Source organism: Amblyomma americanum, chromosome 5 (genome assembly GCF_052857255.1).
Source record: "Amblyomma americanum isolate KBUSLIRL-KWMA chromosome 5, ASM5285725v1, whole genome shotgun sequence".
Lineage (NCBI taxonomy): Eukaryota > Metazoa > Arthropoda > Arachnida > Ixodida > Ixodidae > Amblyomma > Amblyomma americanum.
The window spans coordinates 55,570,654-55,585,258 of record NC_135501.1 but is presented as its reverse complement, the minus strand read 5'-3'; the positions used below and the strand labels follow the sequence as shown (position 1 = coordinate 55,585,258).

At 48.5% G+C, this 14,605-nt stretch overlaps 2 protein-coding genes and 1 long non-coding RNA gene across 3 annotated transcripts in view; 1 reads left to right on the top strand and 2 right to left on the bottom strand.

Moving 5' to 3' along the window:
* The window catches only part of LOC144132447 (cytosol aminopeptidase-like), a 59,962-nt gene that overhangs the window by 4,635 nt on the left and 40,722 nt on the right, over positions 1-14,605 (bottom strand). The window contains exons 12-13 of the mRNA XM_077664860.1: positions 9,439-9,518; positions 5,020-5,169 (exon numbers count right to left, since the gene is read on the bottom strand). Coding sequence (XP_077520986.1) covers positions 5,020-5,169; positions 9,439-9,518 — 230 coding nt within the window. The remainder of the gene's footprint in view (positions 1-5,019; positions 5,170-9,438; positions 9,519-14,605) is intronic.
* The window catches only part of LOC144132450 (uncharacterized), a 70,019-nt gene that overhangs the window by 20,160 nt on the left and 35,254 nt on the right, over positions 1-14,605 (top strand). The gene's annotated exons all lie outside the window — the stretch shown is intronic.
* Positions 5,275-8,233, bottom strand: LOC144132445 (uncharacterized). Its single transcript, XM_077664859.1, has one exon. It carries the CDS (start codon positions 7,738-7,740, stop codon positions 5,878-5,880), a length of 1,863 nt encoding a protein of 620 aa, XP_077520985.1. The 5' UTR covers positions 7,741-8,233; the 3' UTR covers positions 5,275-5,877.

Sequence of the window (14,605 nt, the reverse complement as noted above, 5' to 3'; positions counted from 1 at the left end):
TCACTCGTCACTCCAGTGCAAGTATTTTTGTGCTAGCATCAATAACAACCAAGATATAGAAGACTAAAAATTACGCTCCTCCTCTCCCCTCTTAACTCGTACATGCGGGGCACCAGAAAGAAATTATGAAAACAGGTCTGAGACTGGGCCCCGCCTATGAACACATCATCTGCTGACATTCGGTTTGCAACTTCCACTTGTAGCACCCAGCGCCCCAGCACCAGCATAAGCAGCATCTCCGTGGTCTCTCTTCACCTTTCTGGATTGCGGCGCGCGTCGGATTCTATTGCTTGTCGTCTGTTGTTGCCAACGAAAAAGACAGTGCAGGTGGCTCCGCAACTCCCGACAGAAAGAGGCGGCAGAGGTAAATTGAAACCATATGCGCGAAGGAATTGACCTGGCTCGCGCTTGCCCAAGGGGCTCACGCGGCGGCACGAGCAGACGACTTTCACGGCTACTGGAAGTGTGCCCTTGACGTCATGGCTGCAGTGGCTCCAGCGAATGACAGCGTGTGGTGGCCTGTCGACGTCACGGAACTAGTGACGTATATTTTCATGATTTTAGTTGCAAAATCCGTCACTACGAGAACACCAATCGGCCCATGAATTTTGAAGAACACGGTTTTTAAAAACTCATCATAAATTCCCGGCTCAGTTCTGAAGGCTCATACTTAAATGTAAATGCTCCTTAGCATCATTTCTAAGCATTGAAAAACATTTACAAGCGACTTTTAATTCACTGCACTGTCCCTTTAAGACCAGCAGTTGGAGGCAAATGGCCATCAAAGGCGCCAAAATAGAACTACTTTCATGCCACCAGCATTTAGCATCGTCTGCTTCAAGAGGTGTTTAGTGTATCGCGGCACGATCCAACGAATTTGTCATAGCAGATGGCGATGACCTAAAGCAAACATGCTGAACATCGGCCCGGATGGTCAGGTGCACTTTTTACTCGAGGTTAAAAAAACTCGCAGGACAGCTACAAGTGTGTTACGCAAATGTTGTGTAATGTAAGCTGTAGGGGTTAGACATTTTTGCTCCCAATCTCAAGCTCACCAAATTGCCTGGGGGTCTGAAGGTCCTGCTTCCTCCAGGGCACTTTGGTGTAGAAGATGTATTATAGAATTCTGGGTAAAAAACTTGCCGGCTTTCTAAGCATACAGTGGTGCAACTGGGCGCGTAGCAGTGCTCTGAGCAAGGCAATGCCACGAGTGCTCCAGTCAAGGGCGCACAGCATTTTGGTGCTCTGCCAAGCTCACTGAGCACATCACGCCCGCAGGAGCTGTCATCAAAGATAAACACTCTGTGGCGTTCTCGGTGCTCAGTACCTTAGCGTGCTGCCAAGGTCTGCGCTGTGGATGGGCAAAACTGAGGAATGTGCTAAGAAAAGCTAACGCGTAAAAAAAAAGTAATCCTCATCGCCAAAAGTGGAGGGTGGGTCTAGCACACGAATAAATATGGTATAAGGTATGCAGTTGGAATTTTCATTGCCAGAACCAACTTATTTTTTGGGCACATGCAACCCCATGAATCACGCGTACTAGCACGAAGAGGGTGTAATACTGACAGCTTAGCTGAACCTACTCGTACCCCGCAAAAAGGTTAGCGATTAGTGTAGCTTGACTCCCCCAATTTCGAATGGCCACTTTTGCTAAAGGTCAACAAAACTGCAATGAGTGCGACAAAGCTGCAATCTACTTCTTTAAAACCTCGTATACTGATCTTGTATGACAAAACTATTCAAAATATTTACTTTAAAATTGTTCCAAGGAAATCACTATTCAGTTGTTGCCACAAAAAACCTTATTCGTACGAGCCTAATCACAAATACTAAAAATGAACATTGGGGAATTGCCATTAAGGTTTTGGTTTCGGTAAAGAAAAGGTTCATTATGCTCAATCAGGAGAATTTTACTTTGTTCAAAAAGAACATCTATAAGTGTGTTTGTAAGGGTAGTTTAAAACAAATTAGACGTTTTTGTGTCACATCCATTAATTTGTTAACAAACTCACTATAACAGTAAGACTTTTGACTTAACCTGAATGTTTAAGCCGCCCAGATTTCAGCACCATAATTGCTCGTGCTTATGATTATTTACCTACATATTCCTATTAGCATCAAAAAGGTCGCTAAGTAATGTGGACGATAACAATGTTTACAGTAACCAAAGAATTTCGTGGACTCCCAAAATTCAAGCTTGTACAGTAGAACCCCGCTGTTGCATTCTCGGGTGCTGCGTTCTTGTGGTCGAGTACGGGCATGACTCTCACAGACTTCCATGCATTAGAAACCCCGCTGTAACGTCGTAACTTCGGGCACGTTCACGCGTGATACGTCATGAACTGGGACCCCAAGCCGGCCTGAGTCACAAGAAGCGACGGCCATGTTTACTTTTACGGTGAACTGACTTGGCCCGACTTGGCTTGGCCTGGCGTAGTTGGCGTGTCTACAGAGGGCGCTCGTGGCGCTCGGGCAGTCTGCGTCATCACCAGCAGCGGTTTTTGCGCTTTTTAAGAGTGTTAGCTCTTGCTCATCACGTTTCGATATTTTTGTGGGGTCTGCTACCACCTGAGATTACAGCGCCATCTGCGGCAGCAACCACTTATGTTTCGAAATTTTATGGGGTCTGCTACCACCATGAGATCACAGCGCCATCTGTAGCCACAACTAGAAAACAGCCCATCTCGCATTGAGATTTGTAGCGTCACCTACAATAGCATTGTAGAAACAACCACCTGCCGCGTGCCAATGATGACGTCACGGTCCAATATGGTGAATAGAGGTGGAACTATGTTAGTATGACGTCAGGTAACGAAATGGCGGCATATTTTTGGTTTCTCGAATCCAAAATGGCGGCCATTAAAATTCGTTGTGTGCTCCCATCCCTAACCCCCCCATTATGACGTCAGGTGATGAAATGGGAGCCATTAAAATTGGTTTCGCCCTCCCATCCCTTCCCCAGTATGACGTCAAGGGACGAAATGACGGCATAGTTTCGGTTTCTCGAATCCAAGATGGCGGCCATTAAAATTGGGTGTGCCCTCCCATCCTTTCCCCCTTACTCCCCAAGTATGACGTCAGGGGACGAAATGGCAGCACACTTTCGGTTTCTCGAATCCAGGATGACGGCCAATAAAATCGGTTGCGCCCTCCCATCAGGAATCATTTCGCGTATTTTTCTGCTTTGGGAAGCGTAAGGAGTAAATTCGTCCTGTGGTCGTGTGCACAGCGTCCAGCGCGCTCAATCGCCCAAGTGGTGCTGTACCAACTGTTCCAAGTCGCAACGTGAATTGCAGTGGGTTAGCGGCTGGCTCGTTCCGCCGCCTGTCCTTTCCAGTGTATGCTCAGCGCGTGCGTGGAAACTTGTTCGCTGCAGTGTAATGGCATCAAGAAAGCACAAAGCGCTTTCCTTGGAGGAGAAACTGAATATTCTCCGCACTGTGGATGCAAACCCAACGCGAAAGCATGTGTGCATTGCAAAAGAACTGGGAACAAACGTGTACATCGGCTGTAGCGGCATTAGACCTTCTCAGAAGGTATGTTTGCGACGATCTCGAGATCCACTCTGCACTGCAAGTTATGCTCACCGGACGCGACAAAATGTGACAGACAACTCTACACAACCTTTTCAAGCGCTAGCATGGCAGTAAACATGTTCAGTCGCCCACTACTATCACATTTCAATTTGTACTACTTCCTGGCTCTTACGTTTCCCAGCTCTTACGTTTTTTTTTTTACGGTTTCATGAAAAACGTATCATCGGGGTTCTACTGTATGATAGTTCAGACATCATTTAGGAACTTTCAAGCCCCTCACAGGAACGTATACCTAACCATGACCAATACTTGGAACTGTGCAGAGTCCGAAAGTTTGACCTGACACAGATGCGAGTGCCCACTGCTGCCGCAACCACCCAACTGCAGTTAAATCTTCGCTGCCTTTGCCACAGTGGAAGCCGCCATCTTGGATCCAAACAAACTGAGTCAAGTGAACTAGCTTAGACGGGCTTGGCAATTTCTGTCCCTCACTGTTGCGACTTGAGTGAATGGCACGTTCTTCGCTCCCTCCCTGAGCCATGCCATGCATTGTGGTAATGTGACCTGGGATGTGCGGAGAAGTGCAGTGCTGCGCACATGACGAAAGCCACAATTCTACCTCAGATAAAAGCTGACATTATCGCCTGCGAGCGAAACATGGTACATGGCAAAATTAGTGATTTTTCAAGGCAAATTTTCTAGACAAAGTTATTGTTTAGAAGTTTAGCTTTTTGAACCATTCCATCGTTGAGAACATTTTTCGGGCACCATCAGGTCCGAAAAATTGGTCAGTGAGTGTATTACAAGAGCAGTGAATACTTCCCTAATGGTCCTTAAGTGAACGGTCCTTAAGAGTAACAGACTGGATTCCAAGAGAAGGGAAGCGTAGCAGGGAGTGGCAGATAGATGAGATTAAGAAGTTTGCGGGCATACAGTGGCCGCAGCTGGCACAGCAAAGGGTTAATTGGAAAGGCCTTTGACAGGCAGGCAGTGGGCATAGTCGGGCTGATGATGATGAATACAAGAATACAGAATGAAATGCAAGGCAAACAAGAAAACCAGATAGAAAAGTACGGGGAAGCATCAACGTAAAATAATAGCAGTGCAACACACACAAAGCATAAGCATAAGTGTGACAGAGATGCACAATGCGAAACCAAAAGACAGCAGTTCGCTATAACACAAATGTGAATGAAAAAAAGATGCTCCAAAAGCTAAAACAATGCAACAGCAATGCAGGAATATGAAAGACAATGAAATAAAAATGAAACACAGCAAAATTCCACTTAAAATATTGCTTGCCCGGCATTATGATAAGATATTTCATAATGAATGATGACATGTCAATTGGCTTCAGCAGCCCTTGCATTCCCTTTCCTTCAGTGCTCCTAATTTTCTTTATAAATAAGTGGGATAACAACTCCACAACACCTTCTTTCCTGTGGTGTGGGATATGTGAAGTAGTGCTTCAAGTGGCACCAACCTTGAGGAAGGCGGCAGCGACGCAGGAGCCTCCGGCACCGGCCTGTTTGGAGATGTTGTTGATGTCCGCAATGGTCGGCTTGGTCACGTGCTTGTGGTACAGCTCAAAGAGAGGCATGCGCCACATTCGGTCACCAGTCACGCTACCAGCCTGCATATGCCACAAAGGCATAACGTGTCCACTTGAGACAGTTTTCAGGAATGAACTTGCTCGCCCAAGCCATATACACTCTTAAGGGGAGATGCTACTCGAAGACACTTTTTTTAAAATACATAAGCTAGAGCAATGAAACTCTGGCTCCTTATAGAGTTTTTTATGCTGGTTTCAAATATATATTTAGTTTTATTGCAAGTTTCATAGTTTTTGTTCTGTGCTATGACAAAGTGCAAAATATACGCCTTTTTGCCCCCCCTCTTTCCATCATTAAACTTTCATAATTATGAACCACCCATGGTTCATATTCTTCCACATGCACTATAGAATGCCAAAAACTAAGTAAGAAGAGCACATAATATATCATATCCACATGAAAAATTTGTACTTGGGAAGTATCCAATAACCCCAACCCCTATATCTGTTTACTTGAAATATGTGACATATATATAAATAATATTGACATTTAAATAAGATAATGGTATTCCTCACACCTTAGAGAAAATGTGGGTAAAATTTCATCCAGATCCGAGCACTAGAAGTACCAAAATCAAGGTGGGCAAAGTCAAAAACGTGCCAGAAATTGCATTTTGAGAAAAACGAATTTGAAGGTTAGAATTAGAGTTTAATTACAAAAGAAGGCCTGAAATGTGATTAAAATTGCACAAGAAAAGAGTCAAACTGTTCCTTCAGCAGCCACTGCCACTAAAATGAGCCAGCACCATAGGTTTCTCCCTCACGGCGCTTGCACGCAGAGTCATCGGCACGAGACTTATTTCTCAGCATGCACCGACGCGCTCTCGACTCTGCTGTCTGTTTGGCAGACATCTTTTTCTGGCGCATGCTGTCTCTTGATGAGCCTAGTCCAACTAAATCTTGAGGTGGAAGCACGCCCAGCTCTTCCAGTACACGCTCAAAACTAGAATGCCCTCTGTTGAACCAGAGAACTGCCAAAGCAGTGGCCATCTCCACCACAAACCTCGAAGCAAACCGTGTTTTAGGACAGAGAAGCCATATTTTGCTATTTAGTGACTCCGCTGCATTCTGAGTTTTGCCCTGAACACAGCGGGCCAGCAGCTTCTCATCGGTAAGCCTCTTATATATGGGAAGTATAGCTTTCCCCTGGGCTTTTGTGAGCAGGGGTGTGTGGGCTGGTGCAGCTTCACCTAAGGCTTCGGCACGCCTATGCTTGCACCAGGATGCTGGTCCATTTGGGCAATATTTATGGCTGCTCGCACCATCTGATGAGCAAGAATGAAAGTAGGAAGCCCAAATCGCCTGGTGCATTCCTTTCACACTGCCCCTGTTGCTTGTGATAGCCACCTGATAATAAGTAGTCAACCTCTGAATGGCAGGTTCCTTCAGCTTCTCCCCTCTTGGGAGTGGCTCTTTCAGCTTGCGAAGAGCAGTTCCAAGGCGCTTCGCCACATGATTGGTGCAGTCCTCTTTCTCAATGGCACCACCATAAACATTTGCTTCGACAACAGCAGCGTAGGCTTTAGAGTCACCATCACTCAGGAATTTTTTAAACTGCAATGGTGTGTCGTAGGATTGGCTCCTTCGCCATATCCGCACTGCAGCTTCAGCTTCCATCGCATGGGATGAACAATCAACATTTCGTTCGCATACAGGGCCATGAAAAGCTTGCCAAATGTCTTCATTTGGCAGGGCCTTGTGTCTGCTGCACGCTAGGCAGAAGTTGGACAGGACTTCAAAGTCCAAACAAAGTCCAGTGTCAAGGGACACAACAGTTCCAATTCCATTGTGGCTTTTATGGCCTCGTTTGTGCCATGTGCCATCATACATAACGGCAATTTCATCGCCGCCTGCTTCACTGTGTGTGATCTGTCTGGACCGCGCAAGATTTTCGGACACGGCACTCATTGCCGCATCACGAACTTTCCGGGTGATTGCAGAAAATGATTTGTGGTGCATTGGCTTTGGCAGGCCAAGAACTGCAGAAAATCGAACTAACTGCTCGTAGCCCATCCCCACCGAGCGCGCTGCCACAACAGTTTTCACATTGACAGCGAAGGCATCGCGCGAGCTCCCGCTGTCATAGGCTCTGCTTGCCCTCGGTCCGTCGCCTGCCACACTCGAGCTGGCCTTCCCGCCTGAAGAAACTCGCCGCGATGTGTACGTCGCCGAGAGAACACTTTCGGGGCACGCACTGTTCTCGCAGCGTAGCTCAAGGTACGACGCAAGTCCTTTGCGTTTGTCGGCCGATTCGCAGACGCGCATTTCCGAACGTCGGCACGTCGGACAAACCGCACCGCGCGCAAGAAGGCTCAGTGCCGTCAGGTCCGTGAGCACAGACGACTCCTCATCTTGCACTCTTTCTTTGTCGTCAAAGAGTCCAATCTTCTTTTGCGATGCACTGACGTACTCCAACGCCGCGTCGAACTCGCCGGATGAAACGGCGTCGCTGTCGCTAGGCCTCGCGGCCGCGGGTTCACTTGCCGTTGGGCGAGTCTTCACCGTCGATTTTCGTCGCCGTCCTCTAAATTTATGCTTGGATGCATGCTTCACTGGCCGGTGACTACGCCTGCTACTGCCGCCTTCATCCATAACGAATATAAATTTGAAAAATGAACGTCGTTTGGCTACGCAGCTCGGAGAGAGAATGGACCCAGCAAGTAGGCTTCGCCACACGCATGTGCGCAGCGGCCAATGGCGATCCCCGATCCGCACCACGTGATTTAAAAACCAGTCACAGCTCTCGAAAAACTCGGCACGCGCATGCCTTTTATTATTATTTCTTGCACTCTAGCAGCCCGGGCAACCATGGTTATTGGAAGAAGGAGGCTTGGCTGAGCTCCGCATGCGATTGCCAGTGGCGAGCGGCCGCGAGTTGTCGGCCACGAGACGCTAGAAAACGGCGCACTTTCGGACTTTTAACAGCCACCCTGTGCTCTTTAAACGCAATTTTGACCCAGTTAGAGTTCTAATTCAGCCTTAATTTTTATTTTCATAATAGTAGAGACACTAAACTTGACAAAACACGCGAAAACAAAAAATCGATTTTTTTCGCAAAAAAACCGCGTTTTCGACCCGCATCTCCCCTTAACTGAAAGGAGTAAAACGGGGAGTAAGCTGTCCTCTAGTGCACTCGTTTTCACAAAAGGGAGTGTGCTAGAGGACAGTTTACTCCCCTTTTTACTCCCATATGGGTGTATCTGTGTTTTGAGTGAAGTCAAGGCCCAACTTGACTCCTCATCTTTGTGGGAAGCTTAGCTTATCCAAAGTTGGTTGGCTGACGAGGAACTGGAAACACTCCGCTGCAGCGGAATTTTAATGAAGTGGCAATCCAGCCAGGGCAGACGGCAGTGTTATTCAACTAATAGCCCTGCCACACGGCAGATTTAATGTCATTCCAAACGAATGTCATTCGGTCTCCTTCGGTGCTACACGGTAAAAAATAATGTCATTCGAAAATAATGGCAGTGACGATCAGTGAAAAAAATAGTACAATTGAAAGACATCAGCGCGCATAAAAGATGTTTGAAATTTTTATGTGATGTTTGAAAGCGGGTGAGAAAATTTCTGTACAATAAAATAAGCTTAAAATACGATTTCCGGCAATTCTACAGCACTTTAGCCATAAAAAGTCAAGCCAAGTACAAAGTAAACCACAAATCCGATAAACGGAAACAAACAAAATGGGTGACGCGGCGAAGCTGAGAAATGACTTCCAAAAGGTGAAGTGCTCGGTTACATCTTTAAGTACTTGCGATCTCAACGAACATGAAACGCCGGCCAACAAGAAACAAGCAACCCAAAATGATCGGCGGTCGCGTGAAAGGCCCTGCTTCATGGTCGGCCGCTGCCGTTGGCTGCTGCTGGGACCGAGAGTAACAACTATCCACAACAGCTTCTAGTGTCAAGAGGTTCGCGCCGAAATTAATATTTCTTTAGCAGAACTAAATAAATACAATTCCTAACTTTGGCAGTGCACATGCTATTTTTTTGCGTCGCTTGTTTCTGCTGCATATCTGGTGTCCAGAGTACACATTCAGTTCGAGATCGAACGCGAATGAGTTCCCCAAACTCATTCGATGGTGAATGTCGTCCCAACCTAATGACATTAAATATTCCCGTGTAGCAGCCGATTAATGGCATTAGGTGCTAATGTCATTCGATGGGAGTGAAATTAAGTTTGCCGTGTGGCAGGGGTATTAGAAAGGCCACTTAATGAGTAACTGACCAGACTACTTGTTTGCTTCGTGCATGCTGGCTGTGTTCGCAAAGGAGGTGCTGCTCACTCACCTCATGCAGCAGGTTCCACAGGGCGTTGGACGTGCAGAAAGCACCGGTGGCACCCGCCCCAAGTGCAACAACCATGGCACCTGCACAACACAGGAGGTGCAACACACAGGTAAAGTAACACTGACCATGGGCTGACTGACCAGGCTTTGACACTGTAAGGCCAACCCAACCTGTGTGGCATCGGGCAAAGCTAAGGTGACACTGGTAACCAAAGCAAGTTTTGCGGCAAGTTGAGGTTTGTAGTCAGCGACATCAAGAACCTGCACTGCCTGCTGCGTGACTCCATTCTAAGGGGGGACGCAGCTTTGAAGTCCCTTTGAAGTCCCCAAAAATAGGCAAAAAATTTATTTTTGAAAACTGTTATGTCTGCTTGTATGCCTTCTTTTTTATGCTGTTCCTTAGTTTCGGGGCAAAAATCGATCAGAGTACTCTAAATCAAACTGATTCGTGAACTATTGTACCTGTGGACTGTAGGGAAATGCTCAAACAATGGGCATTTTTCTCCGTTCCTTGTTCTGCCTAGATACCGTACTTATTGCAAACTAGGCCGATAATTTCTTTTTTTTAAAACACAAGATAAGAAACTCTTAGGTTGGCTTAAATTCGAGGGTTTTATCATATTCATAAAATACAATAACGCATAAACATTTTTTTAAAATGTGGCATGCAGGTGACGCCCCCATGAAACGCCAAGGGAAGACGGCATTGCAGCTGTTACTATCTGTAGCCGATGTGGATAAAAGCATGCATGAGCATTGGCTGCCATTTTGACCTCGTTTTCTCTTCATGTGGTGGCATGGGCATTTTCACCTGCATCATGGCACCAAGCAGAAGGTGTCATTGCAGTGCCGCCTTTAAGTGAAAAGTTGTGCTCGCTGCAGATCAGTTTCCGAACCTGCAAGCTAGTCGAGACTTCGGCATGAACGAAAAGAACGTTCGCCGTTGGTAGGGACAGAGTGATGAACTTTTTGCGTGAGCCCCAACGAGGAGGGCCTTCACAAGTTCGAAGAAAGCCATGCTGAAGTGGAATCAGCAGTTGCAGAGTTCATGACATAGCGGAAGTCAGCGGCACGAGACCAAAGCGAGAGAGCTGGCAAGGGAGCAAGGCATTCCATGGGACTAGTTAAATGTGTCAGCTAACGCCGCATTAAGCACGCATCGCTAGGGGTTGTAGCTAGCTGGATCGCTGCAGCCTGGGATGACATCCTGGAAAGCTTTGGTTTGCGTTTGTTCTGAAAGTGCATGATTTTCAATGCACTTGATGGCACAGGAGATTATGCACCGTATGAAGGTGACAGTGATAAGGAGGCCAGCAAGGAGAGGACGAGAGAGCGGGAGCAGGTTCACATAAAATAAATGCTGTTTGCCTGCTATCCCTGCTGTCGTTCATGATGTTTCTTTTCGGCCAGCTCACATTCGAGGATATATATATTGTAACGTAGTGGTGACGGCAGTCGAAGCAGCGATGAAGACGGACGAAAGGGTCTTCTAAAAGAACTGTTTATTGGGCTGACTTGCACCCAAAATGGACTGAATCACTCGGCGGCGGCGAAGCGACAAGCGTGCTCGGCGGTCGTCGAACAGAATGCCCGCCGCTGTCGGCCGTGCTCAATTTAAAGCTGATAGCGAACATTCGAGATAAAGGGCGCAAAGTTACTAGAACATTCCGGAACAACGTAGAATCAGCTTTGCCTGGCTGCGATCAATCGAGATAAATCTAGTCGCGTCTTGCGTCGCAAACAAAGCGATAAGGTGGTGTCGCGGCAGATTTGAAAAACGAACAAACACTGCAAATATTGGCGGCATTACTCCCCTCTCAAAGAAGCATCGACCCGATGCATTAAAACAAATAATGCGACTAGTAAGGGAAAAAAACAGATCTTGCGAAAATAGAGCATGGAAATGCAGCGGCCTTTAGCGCGCATAATACGGCTTCAGACGGACTACATGGACAACTTCTGGTCGTACGCGGCGTCGCTGGGATGCAGTCATTGCGTCAGGGATGACTTCATAATCCAGTTCACCCAGCCGACGAAGAACCTTGTACGGGCCGAAATAGCGGCGCAAAAGCTTTTCACTCAATCCACGGCGGCGAATGGGCGTCCACACCCAGACTTGGTCTCCTGGCTTGTATTCCGCGTTGCGTCTTCGTAGGTTGTAGCGTCTGGCGTCGGACCGCTGCTGATCTTTGATCCGTAATCGGGCAAGCCTTCGAGCTTCTTCTGCGCGTTGAAGGTAGGCGGCAACGTCGACGTTCTCTTCTTCTGTAACGTTGGGCAGCATGGCGTCTAGCGTGGTCGTGGCCTCCCTGCCATGGACGAGCCTAAAAGGCGTCATCTGGGTGGTCTCCTGCACTGCGGTGTTGTAGGCGAAGACGACGTAAGGCAGGATGACATCCCACGTTTTATGTTCGGCATCGACATACATAGCGAGCATATCGGCGATGGTTTTGTTCAGGCGCTCGGTCAGTCCGTTCGTCTGCGGATGGTATGCAGTTGTCCTCCGGTGGCTGGTTTGGCTGTAGCGCAGGATGGCTTGCGTGAGTTCCGCCGTAAATGCTGTTCCTCTGTCCGTGATGAGCACATCGGGGACGCCGTGTCGAAGAAGAATGCACTCCACGAAAAACTTGGCCACTTCTGCTGCTGTTCCGTTCGGTAGGGCTTTCGCCTCGGCGTAGCGGGTCAGGTAGTCGGTCGCTATGATGATCCACTTATTTCCAGATGTTGACGTTGGAAAAGGGCCAAGCAAGTCCATGCCAATCTGCTGAAAGGGTCTTGAGGGAGGTTCAACGGGGTTCAGAAATCCTGCTGGTCGTGTGGGAGGAGTCTTTCGTCGCTGACAATCTCGGCATGTTTTCACATAGTGTGCGACATCGGCAGACAGTCGGGGCCAGTAATACTTGTCTTGAATGCGGCGGAGGGTGCGAGTAAACCAGAGATGTCCAGCTGTCGGCTCGTCGTGTGAAGCCTGTAGAACTTCTTCACGGAGACAAGTAGGTACAACAAGGAGGTAGGCTGTTTTGTTCGCTGTAAAGTTCTTCTTCACAAGGACCTCATTCTGCACACAGAAAGAAGACAGTCCTCGCTTGAATGAAGCGGGGGGTGAAGAAACCTTGCCTTCCAGGTACTCGATGAGGCCTTTTAGGTTGGGGTCCGAGCGTTGCTGCTGAGCAAAAAAGCTTGCGCTGATGGGTCCCAGGAAGGCGTCCTCATCGCCGTCCAGCGGCGGTGCATCTACAGGGGCTCGTGAGAGGCAATCGGCGTCAGTGTGCTTGCGTCCGGACTTGTAAACGACGGTGACGTCAAACTCCTGGAGACGCAGACTCCATCGAGCGAGTCGGCCAGATGGATCCTTCAAATTGGCAAGCCAGCAGAGCGCGTGGTGGTCGCTGACCACCTTGAACGGCCGTCCGTAGAGGTAGGGGCGGAATTTCGACGTAGCCCAGATGATGGCAAGGCACTCCTTCTCAGTGGTCGAATAGTTAGCCTCGGCCTTGGAAAGGGAACGGCTAGCGTATGCGATGACCTTCTCCAGCCCGTCACTTTTTTGAACGAGAACGGCGCCTAGTCCCACGCTGCTTGCGTCGGTATGAACTTCAGTATCGGCGTTTTCATCAAAATGCGCAAGGATCGGTGGGGACTGTAAACGACGCTGAAGTTCCTTGAAGGCTTCTGCTTGCGGCGCTTCCCATTTAAACGGCACGTCTGCCTTCGTCAGTTGGGTCAGGGGCTCGGCGATGCGCGAAAAGTTTTTCACAAATCGTCGGTAATATGCGCATAGTCCGAGAAATCTGCGCACTGCTTTCTTATCGGCCGGCGGTTGAAATTGTTCAATAGCAGCTGTTTTCTGCGGGTCTGGGCGTACTCCTTCCTTGCTAACGATGTGGCCTAGAAACAGCAGCTCTTCGTAGGCAAAGTGGCATTTCTCTGCTTTCAAGGTTAGGCCAGACGACTTGATTGCGTCTAGTACTGTTCGAAGTCTTTTGAGGTGCTCTTCAAAGTTCGAGGCGAAGACAACGACGTCATCTAAATATACCAGACAAATCTGCCACTTCAGGCCTGCCAGCACTGTATCCATTACTCGCTGAAACGTCGCTGGTGCGGAACAGAGACCAAATGGCATCACCTTGAACTCAAACAGCCCATCTGGAGTTATGAATGCTGTCTTCTCGCGATCTCTTTCGTCGACCTCAATTTGCCAGTAGCCGCTCTTGAGGTCCATCGATGAGAAATATTTGGCGTTGCAGAGGCGGTCCAGTGTGTCGTCGATGCGGGGGAGGGGGTAGACGTCCTTCTTTGTTATGTTGTTCAAGCGGCGGTAATCCACGCAGAATCGAAGTGCGCCGTCTTTCTTTCTTACTAGAACAACCGGTGCCGCCCATGGGCTGTTTGAAGGCTGGATGACGTCGTCGCGAAGCATTTCTTCGACTTGGTCCCGGATGGCTTGTCGTTCTCGCGGAGACACACGGTAGGGGCTTTGACGGAGAGGTCGGACGTGTTGATCCGTTATAATGCGATGCTTGGCAATTGGCGTCTGTCGCACCTTCGGCGATGTTGAAAAGCACTCACTGTAGTTTTGAAGCAGATTGCGGATCTGGTCTTGTCTGTTCTGGTGGAGGTGCTGGGTAGCCTTCCATGTTCCGGACGCCCCCTTCAAGTCGTGAAGCCAGCCCTGAGCGCTTCGCACCCGAGGACGAGCCAGCAGCTCAGCGAGCCAGCCGACGTCTCCAGGGAGAGGAGCCTGAGTTCGGGAAACTGCCGGACCGCACCAGACAGCGAAAAGACGCTGCTACCCCACACCACCACCAGATGTCACGTAGTGGTGACGGCAGTCGAAGCAGCGATGAAGACGGACGAAAGGGTCTTCTAAAAGAACTGTTTATTGGGCTGACTTGCACCCAAAATGGACTGAATCACTCGGCGGCGGCGAAGCGACAAGTGTGCTCGGCGGTCGTCGAAAAGAATGCCCGCCGCTGTCGGCCGTGCTCAATTTAAAGCTGATAGCGAACATTCGAGATAAAGGGCGCAAAGTTACTAGAACATTCCGGAACAATGTAGAATCAGCTTTGCCTGGCATCGATCAATCGAGATAAATCTAGTCGCGTCTTGCGTCGCAAACAAAGCGATAAGGTGGTGTCGCGGCAGATTTGAAAAACGAACAAACACTG

What these genes read in the sequence shown, in the direction of transcription:
- LOC144132445 (XM_077664859.1), bottom strand. Translation starts at nt 7,740, where the DNA reads ATGGATGAAGGCGGCAGTAGCAGGCGTAGTCACCGGCCAGTGAAGCAT.